The sequence below is a fragment of the Alosa sapidissima genome, chromosome 10 (assembly GCF_018492685.1).
Source record: "Alosa sapidissima isolate fAloSap1 chromosome 10, fAloSap1.pri, whole genome shotgun sequence".
Taxonomy (NCBI): Eukaryota; Metazoa; Chordata; class Actinopteri; order Clupeiformes; family Clupeidae; genus Alosa; species Alosa sapidissima.
Genome location: NC_055966.1, coordinates 14,389,401 through 14,409,400, shown reverse-complemented (window position 1 = coordinate 14,409,400; position 20,000 = coordinate 14,389,401). Strand labels below are relative to the sequence as shown.

Sequence of the window (20,000 nt, the reverse complement as noted above, 5' to 3'; positions counted from 1 at the left end):
AGTGTGTGTGTGTGTGTGTGAGTGTCAGTGTGTGTGTGTGTGTGTAGCTAGCGGGTCCCTCTCTTCGGGTGTGTTAATTATCCGCCCCTCTGTAAGGCTAACGATGCGACCGGCTTAATGAATTACAGCTCACGCATACCAATGAAGGAGGAGTCCAAGGGAACGCAAATCTACACAGGAAATTTGTTGCACATTTCCATAAATGAGCTCTCTCTCTCTCTCTCTTTCTCTCTGTCACACACACACACACACACACACACACACACACACACACAGTTTTTCTTTCTCTTTTTCTCATTATCTCTCGTTTGCTTCCCCGGCACAGGAATTCATTTGCTTTTAATCCAGCGGCCTGCCTTGTGAGTGTTTTATCCTAATCACTTCAGCACCGTCGACTGCATTTGCATTCAGTATTCAACGCCTGGAACCAGTACAGTACAGACACGCTGACCATAAAAAAAGGCATGTACTGGCCACACCACTAAATCCCTATATTCGCATACATTTTAACCTAAAGATGAACTCATACTGTACATTCACACTGTGTCACACTGTCACTGTGTAACACTAATTTCTTAACGGTCTTCACACACTTTCTTGATGATGATGATGATGAGGTTAATGGTAATTATAATGGTGATGACAATGCTGTTGTTGATGTTGATGATGATGATGACTGATGGATTTGTTTTATCATGCTTAATGTTTGTATTTGATCCGTAGGGCTCAGAGCTAATCTGTGGAGTGCTCTATATAGTGTTATATGCTTGATGGTGTTTTAAGCCCCCAAACATCGTCTTCCAGCCAGCGCTGCGCTGCTACCGTCGACTTAAAGACAACGTTGGGGGCTTAAAACCCCAAGACATGTGTTATATAGTGTAGTGTCTGATAGGCCTCTGGGTGAGGGTAAGGGTCACACACACACACACACACACACACACACACACACACACACACACACACACACACACACAGACACACACACAGCAGGGTTGTGCACAATTCGAATTGCAATTCTGCTTCCTGTTTGCTACCTCATTTGAAATGCAAGTGAAATTCAAGAATTGAATTGGAATTTAAGAGTCAGTTTCAATTCAATGTTGGAATTTTGCACAAGCCTGACACACATGGGTTGGTGTGATTATGACTAAAATAACATCTCTCTTGTTCCTACATCTCAACATGCCCTCCTCCCCTCTGTGTGTGTGTGTGTGTGTGTGTGTGTGTGTGTGTGTGTGTGTGTGTGTGTGTGTGTGTGTGTGTGTGTGTGTGTGTGACAGTGTGTGTGTGCGTGTGTGTGTGTGTGTGTGTGTGTGTGTGTGTGTGACAGTGTGTGTGTGTGTGTGCGCGCCCCCCTGGTGAGCCCCCCTCAGAGGCCTCGTCTGAAGCCAGAGCTGCTTACATAAACAATTAGCTGAGCATGTCTGACTTCTGAGAGGGGGAAAAACATATCTCTTAATGACGCCCGACGTTCTCTCTCTCTCACACACACACACACACACACACACACACACACACACACACACACTTCAAATCTCAACTGAATCTACTTCTACAGCATTACAGCTCAAGCAAGAGGTGAGGTTGTGGGATTGTCTGTCTGTGTGTCTGTGTGTGTGTGTGTGTGTGTGTGTGTGTGTGTGTGTGTGTGTGTGTGTGTGTGTGTGTGTGGTTGTGTACAATAAAATGTGAATTTGTGTCATAAGAGTTTGTGTTGGTGCATGAGTGTGTGTGTGTGTATGTGTGTGTGCAGCTGCATGACTCCATAAATCCATGGCTTAGTGATGGGATTGCCCAATCCTGAGCCCCACACACAGCCCTTTAAGTGTGTGTGTGTGTGTGTGTGTGTGTGTGTACCTGCATGGGATCCAGCCTCTAATCGGCCTCATTAGGCAGTGGCGGCAGCGGTGGCGTGTGGTGCGTGGGCATGCCAGATATGCCAGCTATGCAGCGAGTGTCCGGATCAGGAAGTCTGCCCGGATAAGTCGGCAGTGTAATAACCTGACAGCCTAATCTGATTACCAAAGAGGGGGGGAGAGGGGGGGTGGGGGGGGGGGGGGGGCGCAAGAAGGGCAGGGGGGCAAAAGGCATAGCTCCACATTCAGTTCAGACTTTTAGATCTTCAGTCACCAGTAAAGTACGGGGGACACACAAGATGGAATAATGAACAGGAAATAGGAATACAGAGAGGAGCATCCTGTCGGGACGCACACACGACTGGAATAATGAACTGCATATAGGGAGCATACTGTCCTGGATCCTGGAGAGCGTCAGACACGCTCAAACTCCCTGCTGTTTGCACAAAAACTAAACTGCATACAGGAATGAAGCAGGCAGCAAAGCAAGTGGTATGGTCGATAGTATACACTCACAGACACAGATGCACACACACACACACACACACGCAAGCACACATATAGCACATAAAATCAAATAAAAACGATTTGTGCCCGTGAGGTCTCTCTTTGATAAGTTGAACGTCAACAGTGTGAATGAGGCAGTGACAGACGACACACATACACACACACACACACACACACACACACACACACACACACACACACACACACACACACACAGTGCAAAGCAGTGAACTAAATTTCTAATTCCTCCCAACCCATGAATAAAGAATCCATTCCTCTCTCTCTCCCCCCCCCCCTCTCTCCCTCTCTCTCTCTCTCTCCCTCTCTCTCTATCCAGTTCTCTTTCCCTGGCTGTTGTTTTACCCTCTGTTCCCCTGGTCTTTATTCATCTATTTATTTACCTCCACGGCCACATTAAGCGTGAGACGTGGACATGAAAAGAACAGATATTTCTGACGTGCAACAGAAACAAGCACATAAACTTTTCTCTTTTTGTGTTTTTTTTTGCGACTGGGGCCATTTCCCAGAGAGAAAGAGAACGCCAGGGAAGAGAGAGGGCCGCACAAAGGCACTGACATCTCAAGAGTGTGTGCACCACTGGGAGAGATGAATGGCTGCCTTACTGTCAGGTGTGCGTGTTCATTTGGAACCCGCTGTGCATGTGTATGAGGAGTCCACGAGAGGAGAGGCAAGGACGCGGAGGGGAAAAAAAAACGAGTGAGAGAAGAGAGAAGGCTGGAAAGGGACACAGTCGGCTAGATGAGCCTCCTGATGGTTAAGCGTGTGAAAGAGGGTTAGCATTTCACGCTAGCTTGACAGGGGGGAGGGGGTCCAGGGGACAGAAAGAGAGAGAGAGAGAGAAAGAGAGAACGGGAGAGAGAGATTGGAATAGACTGAGAGAGAGAGTGACAGGGGGAGACAGGGAGAGAAAGAGAGAGACTGGGAGAGAGAGAGTAGATTAGAGAGAGAGAGTGACATGGAGAGAGAGAGAGAGAGGGGGGAGAAAGTAAGAGGGAGAGAGAGAGAGAGAATAAAAGCTCTGTGGAGATCCTCAGAGAACAAAATGACAAGTACGGCATTCTGTCGTCCCCGGCAACCTTCCCCATGGGAGGGAGACAGCGCCCCCCGAAGAACAAGAACCGCCGCTGAGCAACATATTTATAACACACACACACACACACACACACACACACACACACACACACACACACACACACACACAACGTTGCCATGTCATGCCTTCTATAAAGCTGCCTCTCAACATGATAATTCTATCGCCATTACCAATGACCAAATGACCAGGCTCTAAACCTAAAACTGACCAACTGACCATCTGACAAGGTATTAGAGGAGGGCAAGAACAAGAGATGTACAGCTTGGTCAACAGACTGGCAAAGAGTCTTTACACTGACCGAATGACAGAAGAGACGGCAAGGACAGACAGTGTGTGAGGGAGGAGAGAGGAAGGAAGAGAGAGAAAGAGAGATATAGAGAGAGGGAGGGAGAGAGAGAGAGAAAGAAAGAGAGAGAGACTACAGGGGGCTGACTGGCTCCTGCTCCGTGGAAATTGATTAAAGGCAGGCTAATGTGCAGCATTTAGCCACCGCTAACTTCCAGTGTGAGAGCTCTGTAGGATACTGCAGCCCAGCAAGTGTTTCTGACTCTGTGTGTGTGTGTGTGTGTGTGTGTGTGTCTGAATTTGACAAAGAAAGCTGATGAGAAAGAGAGAGAGCTGAGGAGAAAGAAAGAGTTGAGGAGAAAGAGAGAGAGAGTTGAGGAGAAAGAGTATTCAGAGCTGATTGTGTGCCATCTATTCAGCTGCTCTTAGTGCGGAGCCAAAGCACTTTAACTCTGCAGCAGGGTGCAATGTGGGGGTGTGACAGTCTGTCACAGCTACGGAATCAAACACAGCGAACACACACACACACACACACATTGCACAAACTAACTAACTAACTGCAATAATCTTCACCTTCTTTAAACACTAGTTTGCATCCTACCCATCATTACCTGTGATGTGGATCGCTCTAGTAGTAGGAAAGGTGCAATTATTGTCATATTTTGACAAGTAAACCACTGTCTGTCATCCATGGAAAAACACATGGAGAACAATGAGGCAGCAGAGGTATACATTTCTGTAGATCATGATAGAAGAATAGATTGAATATGCCACCCCCCTCTTTCTCTTTTTTAGTCTGAAAAAAAGTGGTATGGATTGGGAAAGTTTGCAGAGAGAGAGAGAGAGGGAGAGAGAGATAGAAGTTTGTTTGCAATACACTCTCTTAGGCTGAGACAAACTCTATCTCTCTCTCTTTCACACACACACACACACACACACACACACAGACTAGAGGCTTCTGATACCTGCACTTGCTGCTGTTCACTTTAATAGTACGCTGTCTGCTTATCTGCATAATTATCCTCAGACAGCCGTATCTCTAGCACTGACACACACACACACACACACACACACACACACACACACACAGAGAAACAGAGAGAAACAGACACAGAAACACACACACTCTGTGGAAAACAGTGGATAATACGTCAGAAAATAATGACATCGGAAAACCCTTTTCTCCCCCAGACACCAACATGTACCTGAACATCACACACACACACACACACACACACACACACACACACACACACACACACACACACACACAAATGTTAACACACAGAAAATATATACACATTCTGAGACGTTTGGATGCAAGCTGACAGCCAGTCACATATTTATATGTGCAGAAACATCAACCCAGTACCCAACCAAAGCTATAGCAAACATTTTTGCAATAATTCCCACCAAGTCTTGCCAGGGTGATTATCAAACCTGCCCTGACCTGGCCAGCACCTGGGATGGAGGCGCACTCCAGATTCACTCCAAAGTCACTCCAGATTCGCTCCAAAGTCACTCTCGAGCCGCTCCAGTGTCGGCTGCTGTCTTTGGCATGATTGACAAGCTGCTCATTAGCGTCAAACAGCGTGCCACCTGCCTCTGCGGCAGGCAAAGCGCAACGGAGCGGGGAGCCAGAAAAAGTTAACTAAAGACAGAGACAGACCGACAGACTTTCACAGGCCTGTAAAAGTTTAACAAATCCTGCTGTCTCTCTCTCTTTCATTTGTCGCTAACAGTCTGATTTAGCTCCACTCAGGGACAGATACATGTAGCTGCTTCAGACACACACACTCCCTCCAGACGAGCGTGCAAGTTTTAATCAATCATCATCAAACTTCTTAAATGATTGAAAACAAAGAAATAAATAAGTGAAATAATAATTGCAATGTACACACATGCGCACGTGCGCACACACACACACACACACACACACACACACTGGAGCTGCAGTCTCTGAGAGACGTGGCTGGCACAGATTCAGAAGATGTGAGGAGAGAGTGAAGGCGTGTGCAGCGCTCATTAGGAGATCCCATATGCTCACGAGAGAGAGAGAGAGAGAGAGAGAGAGAGAGAGAGAGAGGAGAGAGAGAGAGAGAGAGAGAGAGAGAGAGAGAGAGAGAGGGAATGCATCATATGATTTGTCGTGCCAATAAAGCATATTTGAATTGAATTGAATTGAGAGGAATCCATTCCCCTACCTATCACACATAAACGCATAAACAGTCCTGTTTACATGCAGTACAAACACACCATCTAGCACACACACCTGTCTCCTAACACACACACCTGTCTCCTAACACACACCTATCTCCTAACACACACACCTATCTCCTAACACACACGCCTACCTCCAAACACCTATCTCCTAGCAGTAAATGGAGCAGGACCTAAATACCTATCAGACATGCTTCAACACACCTTCTTGACCTCTCAGGCCTCAGGAGAAAAACCTGTTAGTAAAGCCTGCTGTTAGAACTAAACATGGGGAAGCAGCTTTTAGCTGCTATGCGGTTCAGCTCTGGAACCAACACTTGGATGACATCAAAAAGGCACCAACTGTAGCCAGTTTTAAATCTAGACTTAAGACCAAACTGTTCTTAGCCTTCTCCTTTATTGGACTGATAGAGAGAGGTGGAGATATGGCATAAAAAGAGAGAGGGACAGAGAGAGAAAGAGATGGAGATATGGCATAAAAAGAGAGAGGGACAGAGAAAGAGAAGGAGATATGGCATAAAAAGAGAGAAGGACAGAGAAAGAGATGGAGATATGGCATAACAAGAGAGAGGGACAGAGAGAGAGAGAAGGAGATATGGCATAAAAAGAGAGAGGGACAGAGAGAGAGAGATAGTGAGAGAGAGAGAACGGGAGAGAGAGAATGTGTGCGTGTCAGAGGGGATGAGTGTAAGATGTGCAAGGAACGGAGGGAGTGAGAGTGAGAGAAAGTGATGGAGGGAGAGAGAGAATGGGAGAAAGTGATAGAGGGAGAGAGAGAATGGGAGAAAGTGATGGAGGGAGAGAGAGAATGGGAGAAAGTGATAGAGGGAGAGAAAGAATGGGAGAAAGTGATGGAGGGAGAGAGAGAATGAGAGAGTAAAACATCCACACAAGCGCCTGCGCTGCTGAAAGGAGATTATGCTAATGAGGCTAATTCACAGCCTGTCCTACTCCTCCCGTCCTCCTCCTCCTCCTCCTCCCTCTCTCATGTCAGATGGACAGAAGGATGGATGGGTGACATGTGTCCCCACACACACACACACACACACACACACACACACACACACACACACACACACACACACACACACACACACACACATACTGAGCACACATTTGTTTGGGATGGTCTCTAATGCCCTAGTGTGTGCTACAGATGTTGCCTCGTTGCCGTTTCATTATCTCATCATCTCATTCATTCTCTGTCTCTCTCTGGCTTGCTCCCCCTTCAGCTCTTTAGCTATAGCCCTCCACAGCGCTACACAAAAGCCCTCACGCTCAGACAGGGCTTAGCATCCCTCTACACCACCATACTTCACATCAGATACTCGCTCTCTCTCTCTCCCTCTGTGTGTGTGTGTGTGGGTGTGTGTGTGTGTCTGTCTCTCTGTGTGTATGTGTATGTGTCTGTGTGTGTGTGTGTGTGTATGTGTGTGTGTGAGAGAGAGAGAGAAAGGGAATACAGAGCAGTCCTATATCTAGCCTTCTGTCCCTAAGAGAAAAAAAGAAGCTTTCAATCCAATCCCCCCGCTTGTCAATCAGCCCAAGAGCCCCAGTCACACACACGCACACACACAAACACACATATGTATATATACACACATATACACACACACACACACAGGTGGACAAGTGAACGATGGATAGAAGAGTAGTGGGGAGAGAGACAGACAACAGAGGAAGAGAAAGCTTGGGAGAGAGAATTACAAAAACTAGTGTATATGCAGGACATAATGGTGTGTGTTGGAGGAGGAGAGACAGGAAAAACAGAGAGAAAGAATGAAAGAAATAAAGAAAGAAAGAAAGAAAGAAAGAAGGTTCTCTCCCACTCTTTCCATTAACATTCACACCAGTTACAATCCAGCAAACCAAACAAAAGAAAATGAAGTCATTAATTGGAAAAAGGGAGCGTGGGTAAACCAGGGCAATCAAAATTGTAATGAAAATGCGGCATATCTCATCATCATTGAAAAAATATCATACACCCACCATTATGTTTCAGTAATTTTTCAAACACACACCTTTAAAGGAAAATTCCGGTATTTAGCACTTTGAGTCCCTTTTCTGGTTTGTTTTAGATGAACTAGAGTAGAGTGGTGGACGATTGTTCCTGTCTCGACTTTTCTGACTCGTTTTGAATCGCCTTTGACTACTCAGAGTGGCTGCCAGCAGGCATGCTCAAACATGTCCTAAAACAACCCTTAACGTTTGTTTTCAAAACTGTGCAATTCACCAAGTGGTTAGTGGTGTTTGTAAAATTACTGCAATAAAATTATGCTTATTAAATGCTTTCCCCAAATCACTTTCAAGAGTAATATTATCGGTTATCGTATTGGTATCGGCCACAACAAACCAATAAATATCGGTTATCATTATCGGTCCTAAAATTCCATATCGGTGCATCTCTAAAAGTAACACACAAACACACATACTCTCACATACTCACACGACCACACGGACACACTCACAAACACTCACTCACACACACACACACACACACACACACACACACACACACACACACACACACACACACACACACACACACACTGTCTCTCACACCTGTGCCAAGGGAGCATGAAAAACACACCACAAAAAGACACGTTAGTGGAAAAGAAAAATACCCTCATCAGCTCCCGACCGCCGCCAGACGCCCCTTCCCTGCCCCCCTACCCACAACAGACGCTCTCAATTCACACCCCTCTCCCCAGTTACGGAAAACCCGCCTATTGTTCTGCGTCCAACGCCGCGCTCTCTGGCCAGACCACCAGGGGAGAAGCAAGAGGCTGGAAAATTGACCCACACTGGAAAAGAAAACAGGTACATGAGGTCGTAAAACAGAAAGAGAGAAGAGAGAGAGAGAGAGAGAGAGAGAGAGAGAGAGAGAGAGAGAGAGAGAGAGAGAGAGAGAGAGAGAGAGAAAGGAAAACTCCAAGGCTGGGTTTGACTATTTTTTCCTCTAGCCCTCTTAACCGGACCGCCACTGCAGAAACAAGGGGATTGTGGGAATGGAATGATGGAATGATAAAAGGGAATATTCAGAGATTAAGAGAGAAAAGGAGAGAAGAGAGAGGAGATGAGAAAGGAAGAAAAGAGAGGAGATGAGATGAGCAGGGAGAAGAAGAAAAGAGAAGAGAGTTTCATTTGAATCCCTTCATTTCTCTTACATTTGTTGTGTGGTCAACTGTGCATGTCCCTGAACCCATGCAAAAGTGCAACACACACACACACGCACACAGACACACACGCATGGACACACACACACACATACACACACACACACACACACACTCACACGCGCTGTACCATACGATCTGAGACAGTCGTGTATGTCTCTGAACCCATGCAAAACCAACTTGAAATTGGACTAATTCCATACAATTGAAGGGTTTCTTTCCTCACAGTTACATGTTAAGATCAGCCTGCACTTGCCCATTTCAAAGCTAGACAGAATATACTGCACTTATAGTGAGTCTCATTTCTGTCATATTCAGCAATGAAGTCAGTGGAGCACCAATCTATTGCGCTGTGACAAGGCAACGAATCTTGAACAACAGCAGAAACGTCTACTGCACAAAAGATGAGGAGCCCTGCTGATTAAGATATGTGTGTGCATGACGGACACACATGCACGTGTGCAAACACTGCAATACACACAGACACGCGCGCACGCACAGGCACAGACACACACACACACACACACACACAGACACACACACACAGACACACACACACACACACACACTGCACTGCACAGCCTGAGACACTCATGTTGATACGAATCAACGCCTAACCTAATGTATGTAAATGTCATGCAAAGCCATTGCAGCTGATAGGTATGTCATTGCATCAGAATTCCCCCTGAATAATGCAGGCAGTGTGGCCGGAGCGGCTCCACACATGCATATCCATGAAGCGGCCTCCATGCACAGCTCCCACCACACTGCTCCCACTACTCCACAGCCCGGTCCAGTCTAGTGGGCAGGCTAGAAACGACCCTCACTGCACACGCCGACTGCCTGGACGTCACAGCGTCCTGCGTGTAATACTTTATTCTAAATACCACACAACCAAGTATGACATTATCAGCATCATAATTTATCATGCTAAATAAATCATATGAAATAAACATTGTACTTATCATCCTTCTGCATCATTGTCTTTTGGTTGTCTCTTGTTGTGCGCTACCAGATGTGGTGCTGATGCAGATGTGGCAGAGTTTGCTTGAATGTACAACAGTAATCTTGCACACACTGTCCTTCCGCAAACATCTGAGTTCATGCAGTGGTAATTACTCAGGTGTTAACTTCAGGTTTGCATTGGAGGGTCTGAATCATCAGGACCCAGGTTCAGGGGTCATCCCATACCTCAGCGCTAGCATACTGTGTTTTATGGACATTATGTATCTCTTATAGAGTGTGTATTTTACACATATATTGTGTCATGTCTGTAAGTAATAAGTCCATTTTCTATATGTGTACTGTCTATTATGTCTGCATTGTACTGTACTTTATATTGATTAATGTACTGCACTAGAGAGACCACAGAAGGAGGTAAGTCCCTTGCGTGTGGCAACCTACTTGTGCCAGTACAGCACAATTCTGATTCTGATTCAGAGAGAGGTCTTCAATAAAAAAAATAAAAATAAATATATAGTCATTATATCCCAACTGAATCAGTAGCCTGATGCATTTGCTAGCATCACTAACAGAATGCACCTGACAGAAGCCAAGTATACACTCCCCAGGTTCAGTAAGGTTAACGTTTAGACACGGTCCTCTAAGGCCCCACAGCACCGGCCGGGCGTGGAGGAATGCAGCCTTCATGGAGTCCACATGGCTCCAAGCTCTTCGATGACAGGCATGTGTTTTTCCAACATCTCAAGACAGTCATACACACACACACGCACACACACGTCTGGTCTGCAGTCCTTCAGTCTGGCTCGACTGCACCTAGCCAGTGTCCACAGTTTTTGTGTTTAGTGCCACGGGTCTCTGAAGTCTGTTTTCTGAAGGAGGCAATTAGTTATTTCAGCGTGGTCATTCGGGGATATCTGCCAAGCGGCATCCGTCACAGAGGACTAAAACGTGCTCTCTGTGGCACACTGCGGTCGGTATTAGTATGCGAATGTACACTTGGAAAGTTCCCACCGCCCCTGTCTGGCCCGGTCTGCTACAGTAGCCTTTCTTTCACTGACGGGCTGACTGACCGGCGAGCGGGCTTTCTTTTCAAACACCCAGAACCCCCCTCTCCACCTCACCGCCCACTTTGACCCGCCGTTTACCATCTCAAACCCCCCCCCCCCCCCCCTCTCTCTCTCTCCAATCTATCACCCCTCCCCAACTCCTCTCTCTTTCACCCTGTCATCCTGTCTTCTCTTCTGCTCTCTCTCCTCTCTCTTTTCTTCTGCTCTCTCTCTCTCTCCTCACTCTTTAACCCTGTCTTCTCTTCTGCTCTCTCTATTCTCTCTTCTTTTCTCTCTCTCCACTAACACCCTGTCTTCTCTTCTGTTCTCTCTCTTTCCACTCTGTATTTCTTCCCTTTCACTCCATTATCTGTATCTGCCTCTCTCTCTCCATCAGAAGCCATCTTCTCTCTCTCTCTCTCTCTCTCTCTCTCCTCCTTTCTCTCTCTGTCTGTCCGTCAGATGCTTTTGTCGTGGTCCACATTGTGGCGCTGGCCGTTTCTGGGAGGCGTATGGCACCTCCGGGGCTTTTCTCCTCTGCCCTCCTCTGTTCTAGGCTTTTCTTTGGGCTCAGAGCGATCTCTGCCGCCCCACGCCACACAAAGGAGGCCCGCTGGGAGTTTCCTGTCAAAAGAAAAGGGGAAGAGCCGCTCTCCACTGGCTGTCTCTCCATGTGCCCCCCTCCCTCCCTCTGTCTCTCTCTCTCTCTCTCTCTCTCTCTCTCCCTCTCTCTCTTTCTCGATCCCTCTCTCTCTTTTCCCCTCTTTCTGCTTATGAATTATACAACAGCGGAAAAGCTCAGCACTGGACTCCCCCTCTCCCCTCACCCAGGGGGATCTGACTGAGAAATCTGTCTGAGGAATCAAAGGCACAGTTGAAAAGAACCGGGCAAAAAAAAAAAATAAACAAACAGAAAAATACCTGACACTTCAGCACACAAACACAGATCCAAAAATCCATACAATCATGCCATGGGAGGCCAGCTAAGGTAATTAAGGTTTATGACGTTAAATGTATTCTCCGTTTTCCATTGTCCATAGTTATATGTACTTGGTAGTGCACTTTCGCTTTCTCTCTCTCTCTCTCTCTTCGTGTGGATTAGAATTCTATCTATTCTATTGGGTTTAGAGCGTTCTTCACAAAGAGAGTGATTTCAATATGAATGCCACGCCTGGGAAGACATGGAGGATAGTGGGCCAACTATCCTCGTCGGCAACATGACAGCAGGAACTACACACACACACACACACACACACACACACACACACACACACACACACACACACAGTTAAACATTTGGATATAAACATACTCCTTGACTACTCAAAGAGAACTGAAATCACAGCGGCTCAGAGGACTGAGAACTGTAGAGTGAAGGTTATCTTAACAGCTTTAATTCAACTGTCAGAACAGCAGTGCCACCAACTACTACACAGGGGAGAATATACATAGTCAGAGAGAGAGAGAGAGAGAGAGAGAGAGAGAGAGAGAGAGAGAGAGATGCTGTGGAAGTACGCGGTATGAGTTGTAAAGTGGTTCCCCTCTTCCATACTCATACTCCAACACCATTAGGTCATTTTCTCATTCTACTTCACACCTTTCATCCTCAATAGGCTCAATCTAAGCAGCCATGCAGCTAACACCACCCCACCCCACCACCCCTCCACACCCCACCTCTGCTCTTATCAAAGCAGCCCCCCCACACCTCATTCAAGCTCTTACACACTCATTTAACTTCTTTCTTTCCCCTTCCTTTCTGCCTGTCTTTCTTCTCGGCAGATTCTTGCATACTGCTGTAATGACCAATTCCTACTCAGTGACCCTGTCCAGTGTTGCCCCCTCTCTCCTCGTCCCTCTCTGCCGGGCTGAGTGGTTGGAGAGAGGGCAGAGGTCTATGGAGCGCCCCGTCGTTCAAACAACCCGCGCCGTCACAAATCTCCAAATCTCTCAGTGCACCTGCCTGTAATTTGCCTCTAATCCTCCTTTCAGAAACCCCCCCCCCCCCCCTCCCCGCCACCCCATCGCACGCACACACACACACACACACACACACACACACACACACGCAGACTCTCTATTACGGCCATAACAACAGGGCTCGTCATCGCACCCAACTCTTCCTAATTAAATGCAAATACAAGACCTTCTTCATCCGCCTGATAAATACGACCCCTCTATTCAGCAGTGGGTCAAGCTGCACACACACACACACACACACACAAAATCCCATTCCCAAGACGTATCAAAGGCTCGTCGGTCTCTCTAGTCCACTTCTGCATTCTTTTACTTAATGGCTAATTTTCACATGCAAATGGGTGCCGGTGTAGAATGCAGTAGAGTCTAATCATTCATTCATTCATTCAGTAACAAAAGCGATGGGCTGCTGATGGCTAACCAACTGAATCCCACTCTGGATTACGACTGAGGGATCGGTGAGGTATAATACTAGGCATGCAGGCAGGTTGTGCAATATCAAATCAGGTAAACACAGCCATGGATCAGGAGTGTGTGTCGGTGTCCACACAAGAGAAAAGGTACTTGGACAGTTGAGTATGTGCGTGCATGTGTGATTGTGCATCTGCATGTGTTTCTATGTACGTGTAAGTGTGAGAGTGTTGTGTGTGTGTGTGTGTGTGTGTGTGTGTGTGTGTGTGTGTGTGTGTGTGTGTGTGTGCGTGTGTGTGTGTGTATTACTATTGAAAAAATATACTGTATACATGATTGTATAATAACATGCATATATGCATATGTGTGTGTGTGTATGTGTGTTCATGTGTTTGGCAGGTCTGTTGTTGGCACAGCAGCAGTTGGCACGGCAACCTACCTCCGGCGGTGCGGGGGTGGGGTGGGGTGGTGAGGAGAGCTGGCGGTCAGTGCTTGGCGCCCGAGGAGGCTTTGCTCTGGCTGGAGGTCCTCCCGCACACCTGGATGCTGTCGCCCGCCTCCGGCTGCAGCTTCACCGTCGCCACGGTGAAGATAGAACACACTGCAGGGGAACACAAGCACCAGACATGCATGTGTGGGGCTGTGAAGATAACACACTAAGACAATACACAGACACAGCAGAGAGAAAGAGCTACAGAGAGACAGAGAGAGAGAGAGAGAGAGAGAGAGATACAGAGAGATACAGAGAACTAACATCAAGTTTCAACAGGGAGAGGACTGATACTTCACCATGGGGAGAAATATATCAGACAAACACAACCACACCTGCCAGGCACACTTGGTATACAGTACACATACACACACACACACACACACACACACACACACACACACACACACACACACACACACACACATACTGCCAAGTTCATTGGTCATCTTGGCCTCTCTCGCAGCCAGAATCTACATCTCGTATTCACACAAAGCTGATATGAGACTGCATGGAGCCAGAGAGCTGGTCTCAATGTCGCCTCCAGGTTGTCACTGTACTCGGAACATCAACACACACGCACGCACACACACACACACACACAGTTTTCCCCTGACTAACACACCCAGTCTTTAGTGAGTGTAAATCCTGTATTGTGGCCTTAAGTCTGCTATTGTTTTAATAAGCCCTGAATAAAACTGGCTGATTATGCTCATCCCTTTCTTTCCTGCCTTCCCCACTAATCACACCCACTCCCTGCCAGCAGGATACCCTGGCACCTGGGATGGCAGACATGTGTGTGCATGTGTGCGTGTATGTGTGCGTGTGTGTGTGTATGTGTGTGTGTGTGTGGGGGGGGTGTGTTGGTGTGTGTGTGTGTATGTGTATATGTGTGTGTTATAGGAATGTAAATTTGTACAGTATTAGAGGTTCCATGTTTGCGATCTGCAAGTTTATAAAGGGCTTTTGTATTGTAGTGTGGCATGACGTGTGTGCATGTGTGCGTGTAAGTGTGTGTGTGTGTGTGTGTGTGTGTGTGTGTGTGTGTGTGTGTGACACAGAGAGAGAGAGAGAAAGAGATAAGGAATAGTCAAAGTAGATACAGTTATGTATTAGAGACATATGACACAGATATGTATTTGAGACACACTGTGTGTGTGTGTGTGTGTGTGTGTGTGTGTGTGTGTGTGTGTGTGTGTGTGTGTGTGTGTGTGTGTGTGTGCATGTGTGTGTGTGACACAGAGAGAGAGAGAGAGAGAGAGAATAGGAATAGTAGATACAGATATGTATTTGAGACACACTGTGTGTGTGTGTGTGTGTGTGTGTATGTGTGTGTGTATGTGTATGTGTGTGAGAGAGAGAGAGAGAGAGAAGGAATAGTCAAAGTAGATAGAGTTATGTATTTGAGACACACTGTGTGTGTGTGTGTGTGTGTGTGTGTGTGTGTCACATGATGCCAGTCACACTCTGATTTGATGAGGCTTATCAGCCTTGTTTCATTACTATTCTGAGCTCAGGGAACTCCTGATGAGATATAAATGACACAGTGGCTATGAATAAGTCACCATTGACTGACCCCAATTATGAATGATCTCCTGTGCCAGTGACCAGCGCCTCTCTCTGCTCTCTCCCTCACATCCCCTCCAAGTGGAACAATACAACTCCTTTACCCTCCATAGAAAAGCTTAGCGTCCAATGACTGCTTGAGGTAAAAGAGACTGAAGTGTGACACATGCATGAAAACTCACACATACAAATACTTACACAGGCACACATGCATACACAGACAGAAACACACCCACACCCACACCCACACCCACCCACACACACACACACACACAGATACAAATACACATAATGATGAACACACTTGTCCATAGCATGCACACATATACAAACACACACACATACACATATACAAGCACACACACACACACAAAGCTCCCCCCACAGTGTAGTCCCACCCCCTGTTTCAGCTAGTGCAAACAACCTGCAGTGTGCTGATAAAAGGATTAATAGAGCAGAGAAAAAAAAATCATAATCTGCAAAATTAAAAATGTTAATTCTGCTATTAAAATGACTTGCTATTGCTTGTTTTCTCATAGTGTTTCTCTACACAGGTCGACTTAGCCTGGCAACACTGAAGCTCTCATTATTCACACACCAGAATTCTGGCTTGGGCTAAACTTGCTTTTGTTGCTATCAGGGCTGACAATGGATGTGAGCCTTGTATGATAAGCCTGTTACGTCATCCAATCGCTATATAAGATGGCATTGAAACATGTAAGTGATAAATAAACAGACAACCCAATCTTTAAATAGGCTTATTATATAGGCTATAAACAACTAAATAGGACAAACAACTTATTCTAAGAAACCTTAAATTCCTCCCCAGAAAAACCCATGATTCAAGTTCAAGTGCACGCAGAAGACTAAAGTTCATTTCATCATGACATTTCATCTCGGGATGAATTTTTTAAGTTATCAGTATTCCATTTCACACACACACACACACACACACACACACACACACACACACACACACACACACACACACACACACACACACACACACACACACACACACACACACACACACATTTTCAATGATTCAAGCGATGCATAAAACAAAGAAACACAATCCCTGTTCTGATGCCTCAGTGCGTGTTTGTCAAGCACGGGTGTGATATTTACAGCGGGGTCAGATTGCTTCATCACTGGAGAGGTTGATGGGAAAAAGGCAGGCAATTTGGCGATAATTCTTAGCACATCCAGCCCTCAATGTCAGCTTCAGCTTTAACGGTGATGGGTACACCAGACAACATGCTAACACAGCTAACTAACTCTCTCTCTCTTTCCCTCTCTCCCTCTAAAACTTTCTCCCCTTCTCTTTCTCCAACCCCCCATTCTCTCTTTCTCTCTTTCCCTGAAGGCATCACAGACAGTAGTCTTAGTTAGCAGTGCTAGTCACTGCTAACTAGACCGAACAGTGATGGCCAGCACAGGCCTGTGAGCGCTAGCAGCGCGCTCAGCATGACACAGAGACTATGAGCGCGACGCAGCGAGAGGCACACAGAACAGAGTCTAAAAAAGAGGAGTTTGGAACAGGCCGCGGGACTTAATGGAGATTTTAATGGTAGATGATTACAAGAGACACGCCACTAGTGGAGGTCTGATGCAAGACAGACAAAAGAGGGGGGGGGGGGGCGGGGGGGGGCTGACTGAGCAGTGAGAAGGAGAGGATGAACAAGGAGGCAGAGTGAGTGAGAGGAGAAAGAGAACATAGGGAGAAAAAGAGAAAAGAGGGGGAAGAGAGAGAGAGAGAGAGAGAGAGAGAGATAGTATACACATAGAGGTGATACTATACACATCATAGTGCAATGGCAATATTTTACAGCCATGCCCTTTGAATTTGAATTTGAATGTCTAATAATTAAACCAGTGAAAATTGCACAGCTGATATTAGTCTCTGGACAAACATTTTCCACAAACTTTTCCAGGAAAAAATACCTTTTTAAAATAACATCCTGCAACATACAACATCCTACAACATCCACTACCATGGGAACCCTATCAGTACAGAGAACAAAGCGAAAAGATAGATAGATAAACACATAGAGAGAGAGAGGGAGAAACATAGAGAGAGAGACAGAGAGAGAGTGAGAGAGAGAGAGAGAGAGAGAGAGAGAGAGAGCTCAGAGAGAGAGAGAGAGAGAGAGAGAGAGAGAGAGAGAGAGGGAGAAACATAGAGAGAGAGAGAGAGAGAGAGAGAGCTCAGAGAGAGATTACACGCTCTATCTGCAGTTAAATGCTGGCTCCTTCTCGGTGAGCTCACATGCTTCTAATAAATGGCCTTCATGCGCACATCTCCCACAGCCACTCCTAGACCACCTGGAAAAGCGCTGCACCCTATGCATCAACCACAACACACGTCAACACAGAGCAAGGGAAAGAACACCACTCTGCCCGAGCGTGGAAAATACCACAGCCTTAGTGTGTGTGTGTGTGTGTATGTGTGTGTGTGTGTGTGTGTGTGTGTGTGTGTGTGTGTGTGTGTGTGTGTGTGTGTGTGACCTTTTCAGGATTATTACAGTAATGTGTGTGACCTTTTCAGGATTATTACAGTAATGTTGTGGTATTTACGACACAGTCAAAGTGCTGCGCCAATTTACAGTGAGTGATGAACTGAGACAAATAGTCAGAGAAGAGAGACACAGTGAGAGTGGGAGAGAGGGAGAGAGAGAGCGAAAGAGAGAGGTAGGGAGGGAGAGAGAACACTATTTTTTAGATGCTTGACTTATAACAGGACTAAGGCCTTAGGGCCAGTCACATGTTTGATCGATAGATACATAGATGGATTTATAAGAGATAGATAGATAGATAGATAGATAGATAGATAGAAAGACAGATAGAGAGATAGATAGAGAGAGAGAGAGAGTAAGAGAGAGAGAGAGAGAGAGAGAGAGAGAGAGAGAGAGAGAGAGAGAGAGAGAGAGAGAGAGAGAGAGCTATGAAAGTGGTAGTGGGGTGGTCACTCACTGTCGGTCAGTTCCCAGAGCCGTGGGGGCAGCTGGCTAAAGTACTCGTGGTTGAGGGCTGTCTGCGCTGAAATCCGTTGCTTTGGAGAGCACTGAAGAAACCTGGAAGCCAGCTCTTCAGCGTGGTCTACGTAGCCCAGCCTAACACACACACACACACAGACAGAGAGAGAGAGAAGCAAAGAGGCTTAGGCATCATTTATGACAGATCATCTAAGTCTTTTCTTCAGTACATACAGTACCTGCCACTACTGACAGAAACAGAGCATTCAACAGAAGAGCACAGTATAACCACTAGAAGAGCAGATATTTCATGAAAATGAATTCTCACCGTGCAATGTGTATGTAAATTCACTTATCAACATAAACATGCACACACACACACACACACACACACACAGGCAACATAACATCAGACTTTTTGTGTCACATGTGCTCACACACACCTTTCACAAGAGTGACAGCACTGACAGAAAGAGAAAGAGTTTACCTCTTTTATTTACCACCTCTCTATAAAACCACGGCCTAACTTTATCCCACAATTACAGTCCTCAAACAAGCAAGCCAAAGAGGAAAGAGAGATACAGACATATGTCATATATATGACAGACAGCTAGAGATGAAGAGAAATACAGAGAGAGAGAGAGAGAGAGAGAGAGAGAGAGAGAGATCATCAGAGGAAGTAAAGATAGCAATCGACGTTTTCTATCTCTCTCTGCATCATTCGTTTTTTTCTGTGGCTGGGTTCTCTCAGGTCTGCACACTAAGGAGACACTGAACTCCTGAACTGCTGTAGCAACCAGCGCCAGGGGGAACACAAACATGTTGAAAAGAGAGAGAGCGAAGCAAGAGGAAAAGAAAGAGAGAGAGAGGCAAGAGGGAGAGAAAGAGAGAGAGAGAAGCAAGAGGGAGAGAAAGCAAGTTACGAGTGAGAGCATGTATATGTGAAAGAGAGAGGGGGGGAGTGTAACAGCAACAGCAACAAACTCTGTAATTAGAGCGAGTCAGTGGAAGCATTAAAGAAACATGAGCTCCCCCTCTCCTCTCTCCCCTTCTCCTCTCCTTCCCTCTCCTCTCCACCCCTCCGTTCTCCTCTCCCTCTCTTTCCTTCCTTCACTCCTTCACTCTCCTCTTTCTTGCAGGCTCTCGGCCCCCTCAGCCCCTGACACAGTCTCTCCAACTCATCTCTCGCTCACTCCTCTCGGGGTCCCAGAGGCCTCCACTACTGCGCTGGCTGTTTAATTAGGAGAGAAGGCTCATCCCCCCCCCCCCCCCCCCAACCCTACAACCATCTCACACATGCACCACCAGAGAGTGTAAGTCTCCACAGCCAGTTTGTGATCCATTGCTCTGGGTAGAGTCAAATAATTCTGAAACCGTTCTTCAACTCTTCAAGTTATACTGGCGCTGGATGCACTGC

At 46.4% G+C, this 20,000-nt stretch overlaps 1 protein-coding gene across 3 annotated transcripts in view; it reads right to left on the bottom strand.

Annotated features, from left to right (window-relative positions):
* cdk14 (cyclin-dependent kinase 14) overlaps positions 1-20,000 on the bottom strand; it is a 173,830-nt gene that overhangs the window by 23,169 nt on the left and 130,661 nt on the right. For all 3 annotated transcript variants that reach the window (XM_042106533.1, XM_042106535.1, XM_042106534.1), the window contains 2 exons: positions 18,582-18,721; positions 13,992-14,153 (listed from right to left, as the gene is read on the bottom strand). In XM_042106533.1, the coding sequence (XP_041962467.1) occupies positions 14,038-14,153; positions 18,582-18,721 (256 nt within the window). In that variant the 3' untranslated portion in view covers positions 13,992-14,037. The remainder of the gene's footprint in view (positions 1-13,991; positions 14,154-18,581; positions 18,722-20,000) is intronic.